The sequence below is a fragment of the Bremia lactucae genome, linkage group LG1, assembly GCF_004359215.1.
Source record: "Bremia lactucae strain SF5 linkage group LG1, whole genome shotgun sequence".
NCBI classification, from domain to species: domain Eukaryota; phylum Oomycota; class Peronosporomycetes; order Peronosporales; family Peronosporaceae; genus Bremia; species Bremia lactucae.
The window spans coordinates 10,074,984-10,080,243 of record NC_090610.1 but is presented as its reverse complement, the minus strand read 5'-3'; the positions used below and the strand labels follow the sequence as shown (position 1 = coordinate 10,080,243).

The 5,260-nt window shown below is 44.3% G+C and overlaps 2 protein-coding genes across 2 annotated transcripts; both read left to right on the top strand.

Moving 5' to 3' along the window:
- Positions 1-1,852: 1,852 nt before the first annotated feature.
- On the top strand, positions 1,853-2,518 carry CCR75_008212 (uncharacterized protein; the record flags this gene model as incomplete). The annotated part of the gene is made up of 1 exon (XM_067966266.1): positions 1,853-2,518. One exon carries the CDS (start codon positions 1,853-1,855, stop codon positions 2,516-2,518), a length of 666 nt encoding a protein of 221 aa, XP_067820430.1.
- Positions 2,519-2,988: 470 nt separating this feature from the next.
- On the top strand, positions 2,989-3,417 carry CCR75_008211 (uncharacterized protein; the record flags this gene model as incomplete). The annotated part of the gene is made up of 1 exon (XM_067966265.1): positions 2,989-3,417. The coding sequence occupies one exon, from the start codon at positions 2,989-2,991 to the stop codon at positions 3,415-3,417; it is 429 nt and encodes a 142-aa protein (XP_067820433.1).
- Between the last annotated feature and the right edge of the window lie 1,843 nt (positions 3,418-5,260).

The window sequence follows — 5,260 nt, the reverse complement described above, 5'->3', positions numbered from 1 at the left end:
CCTGAAGCAACACTTCGTTGTTCGGCGGCTGGTACATGGCGCGAATCTTATCCTTAAAGATCGCCCATGAGGGGAACGCTTTTCTGTCCGCCATAAGCGCCGAGTAAGCCCACTCTGAGGCCTTACCGCGCAGATGCGACATAGCGTACGACACCATCCGGCTGTCGTCCTCGATGAGCTGGGCGACACCACATTGCTCCACGGCTAAAAGCCAGTGGACAATCGTGTGCGCCGCAGTTCCATCGAACTTGGGCGGGTCCATCCGAATGGGCCTCGGCTGATGCGGCCGGGCAGAGAGCATCTCAACAGTCCTGTTGAGAGCCTCGCTCCGAGCCTGCTCATGCCTCAGCTCATCCTGAGTCTGAGTGACGGACTCCGCCGCAGCATGGCTCTGTGCCTCGGACGCGGCCCTCCGCTGTCCGAGCACAAATGCCTCAAACTGCTCCAACTGAGCAACATGTTGCTCAGGAGGACTACCCAGGAGCCTGGCCAGGGCTTGTTCACCAAGTCCCTGCGCCATTAGCCCTGCCACCTCCCGATGATGTTCGGAGAGGTGGGGAAAATGAGCCCAATCAATGTTGAGGCTCATCCTCACGTACACACGCAGAGATGCGGGTCGTGGGAAGGATTTCAAGTGCTACCAAGTGTAGGCGGGCACGTCGTAATGCGGCCACGCTCTACTTAGCACACACCCTAGCACAGCGAGGAAGCGGTTTGCACCTGCTTCTCTTGCGTGCAGTGAGGTAGTTGTGGTGGGCGCGCAAGCGACCTCACCCAACACACTAAGAACTCTGGTGAAGTGACGTCACGGGAGCGGTAATCCGTCTCCTCGTGCGCACTTACCAAGTAGGTAGTAAATTTCAGACTGATTTATATTTAATAGAATTAAATACAAATACCTATTTTTACCAATTAAAATGATATCTCTATAGATATCATTTAATATGTATTGCGAGCGTATCTTTATAGATACCTCGCGTAACTGATGACGCTAGCCGTCATCATGGATGACGCTGGGCGTCATCCCTCCTAATGTGAATGCACCCATGTGCATCACATCCACAAGGGTTGGTCACAAATGTGCACCATTCCGGGGTTGGGTCTAATTACTATTATTTAGTAATTGACCATCCCCTTAAGTACCAAATGTACTTATTGGGGACTGTATAACATTAGGACAACTTTTGCCCGTTACATGTGTAGAAAAGATTGGCGGGAATATTTTAAGCTTAAATCAACTACTCAACAGTGGTTGATTAAAGTTTAAAATTAATAAGAAACTGTTGTCTTGTTGCTTCAACATTACCAAATTTGGTAGTTATGGAAGTATTAAGTCAAAATTTATTATATGATAAAAGGTCAACACTTCTTTATTATTCTCCTTGTATAGGATATAATAATAATTGTTCCTCTTATAGAAAATAATATTATCCCGATGTAGCGTGCAACAATAATATGCGTGTATTTCCTTTAAATAGGTATAAGCTAACCAGACAAATAATGTTCTGCAACGCTGAACATTATTCCTATTGCAGTGACGTAATTCTGGCTTCTGAGCTTAGGTTGAACACAAACCAAAAATGAAACTGTGGTCAATTCGTTCCAAAATCTAACGTCAAATTTCTATGGTACATCTTGTAAAAATTTCTTTATAGAATAAAAGCCTATCCTAAATTAATTATTCGCGAGTTCGTTAATTTGCCAAATGATATTGATAGAAGCAACGGTATTTAGATAAAAGTGGGTGCCAATTGACACCTGTCATTCGAAATTCTTTCCTTTGTTGTCAACAGACACGCTCCATGTCTTAAAATATCACGTGCCATTTTCACGTTAGTAAGCGCAAACAAGCATGAGCTCGGATCGTCAATCTTTGCGTAAATTTGAACAACTTAACGAACATGATGGTGAATCGGACTCTTCCATGCTTGTTGAACGTCTATCACAGCTGTCGACGATAGCTAAATCGGCTATGTCGCTTAACGAGATCTATCGCGTGCAAATCTGCGGCACATACGTGAGCCATGGTGTCACCTTCTACGTTGTCAACGTCTTTCTACGCACTACGCAAAAAGGCTTACCGACGGCTGAGACACTCGAGCAGCGCCGACGACGTTTGCGTCAAGAGTACCAGAACCAAACGCCCGATTATCAGATCGACCGCCGCTACTCCGACTTCCGTGCCATGGTTAAAAGCATATCAAAAGTTGTCAACGATCACGACCATTTCCGATTCTGTGCGTACTGCAGTCGTGTAGGAACGATTCAATCTGCGGCAAGGTTTCCATCGCGCATCCCTGGTCTGTTTGGGGCTTGTGGAAGGCAATTGCTTACGCGTATTCGGAAATATCGCCTCGAGTCCTTTATGAACCATTTGCTTAATACTTCGAAGGATATGTCGTATCGCACAAGCACTTATAACCAGTGCAGCCGCTTTTGTATCGTCTCGCAGATTCTAAATCAATTTCTTGCATCGGGTGAGGGTATAAAGCCGTCTAGCGAATTGTCGCCTGCATAAAGAAGTCGATAATTTAAAAATAAGGATCAATAATCATTTTTGCATCACGCAATATTGTCGAAAATGGATAGACCTTCAATAACTGCAGAATTTATTATACTGTGACCAGTTCTTCACAGAGATACGGCCTCATCAACTACACGAAGGGACAGTACGTTTATATTACGGTAAAGTCTAAAAACATATTGCGCAGTCCGAACCACTATGATCCCGCATACGAAAAAAATATTTTTTCTGATGCATTTTACTCAAAACCCAATCTAGTCGAGAGCATATGTTATCTTTATCAATTATAAAGCTGTGACCCGGAATCGTTCTTATGTATTCTTTCCGTCTTCACATACAGCTGTCCAGGAAGTCTTGTGGTCGCGAGGACCACATGGAATCTAGTAGTGAGACGAAGTATAGTGTCTCCGAGTCTTTTACATGTATTCCCTATCCAGACGCCCACTGTGGACAATTCATGTATCATGGACTGGACTGCCTTCAAACGTTCCGCCCAACGCTTTCGTCACTCTCTCATTTCCCAATTGGACTCAAGCAACTTTCATCTCTCCGTTTATTCAGTGACTCTCCTCATGCGGTCCTTCATGCGAGCAATTGGCCTTGGTGGCCTCTTTCATCGCTCTACGGTTAGAGCGTCCACAGTAAATGCCGCGGCAGCGTTCGACTTAAGTCATGGCAGCCGCCTGAGCTCCATATATGAGCGCCCACAATTCTTGTTTTTCTGCGGTAGCGATACTTTAGCGCGCTCGTCAGTCGAACACACGTTGCCTAAACACAGCGTGCTGGCATCGCAATTCTGCGAAGCCGCCGCGCAGACTCAGTCGACCATCGACCACCGCATGCCCGTGTTTTTCAAATCGCGATTTTCCCCGTCACAATTTGCCGACTGCTAGTGGTCAAGTTGGCAATGCCATCTTCGAGCAGCTGATCTCACTTCACGACAGAGTGGAACGAAGTTAAGACCAACTGGTGACATTGCGTGAGAAGGATTGATGCAGTATGCTGCTCGATTCGCTTCTTTGCGATAAACAGTTGATTATTAGCTTTACAAAACACAAATCACGTCTTTTCGTGAGCCATCACGCTTCGAGAACCGGGCGAATTTAAATAACGTCGCATTCTGAATGAAAGAGGCGATCGGAAACTTTTACCACTGCAATCCTTGCGGGGCGCAGCGTTATTAGCATTCTATATCTAATGCATAATTGACGTCGTCATGTGTCATGCAAATGCATTGGTTTTATTTACATGGACCTGCGACTGCTTCGTGCCACATTGAAGTCAAGGGACGGAGATTATAAATCGACGCTTCTCATTGGAAAGAAGCTTACAGGTCGATTGCACAGGACTACTAGCTACCACATAATAAAACAAATGGTTACTGAACCTTTTTGCGCCTGTTCCCAACAGCTCGAAATATATTGATTTTTAGCGCATTTTAACTGGTACATCTGACGTACCAATGTAGTGGTGGTCGAATTCAATCGAATTTCGAGTGATGACTTCTTAGAAGGCATTTTAAATACTACAGATAATGTAAGATGATAATCTCGTCCAGATCAACTTTGAAATACGAATCAAACTATGACTGGACTCTAAAATAATATTCAACATATCAATTGGAAAATAAAGCAACTGGTCGGAGCAAGTTTCGCATCCACGAATCCAGCTTTTGTAGTTGGTTTTCGATGGCATCGTCAGTGATGATTAAAATGTTGACAAAGAAAAACGTCGTGCCGGAGAGGAAGGGGGGTAGCAGCAGCCGACATGGCCGTTTCCGCCTTTTGAAACTTGAAACGGGGCATTGCCGACTTGTGCTGCTTCAGTTCGAGTCCACTTCGCACTGATTCAGTGCGAGTGGTGTGTAGCGTAACTACCTCGCTCCTATAATCAGAGGAAGACTTTCAGACTCAGAGACTGTAACGGGGTGTATCGTTACATGGAATTAACAATAAAAGATTGTTATTTAATATTATCCAAAAGGTAGATAATATTTGGAGGAAATTACTTTAAATAGTAATTTCCTGAATTCTTATCCATAAATAGGTATAGACCATTATGTCTATTTATTCCGCAGACTAATCAGCTGTAGAAGTAATCAAAGAGAGTTACGAGATAAGATAGATAAAAATTCATTTACATGTTTAGTATTAGTTTATAGTTAGGACAACATTTACAAAGATAGATTAACAAGACACTTAGCTATATTAATACAGTTTTCATTTTACACTCTTAAGCCAACTTGCCTTAAGAGAAGTCTTCCTCTATACGTACAGTGTACGTCACCTAACGAGAGGCACCACTCACATCTGAAGCAGTGTGAAGTGGACTTGTACTGAAACAGTACAAGTCGCAGTGCCCCGTTACACCTGGTAGCACTTTGTAGTCCGTCCAAGGACCACACTTCCCACATTTAACATGGACATGTTAGATGGTAGTGGGAATACGCATCACGTTTCCCCTGAAAGCTACTCCTTTCTAAGTGATATAGAAAGGAGTGCGGTTGAACGAATGAGTTCATCCGTAGGAAACGATGCAATCCTGGCATTACTGTCCAACTTAGACAGAGATGCCCTCCATTCAACCGTCGCCAAGTTCATACAACATGAACTTGACGAGATGAAGGAAAAAGTAGCCTTGCTGAATCAGCAAGGCTCTCAACAGGCGGAACTGTTGAGATTACAACAGGTACAGACCCCTGTACCTGGGATGACGCAAACGCGTCGTCTCGAAACT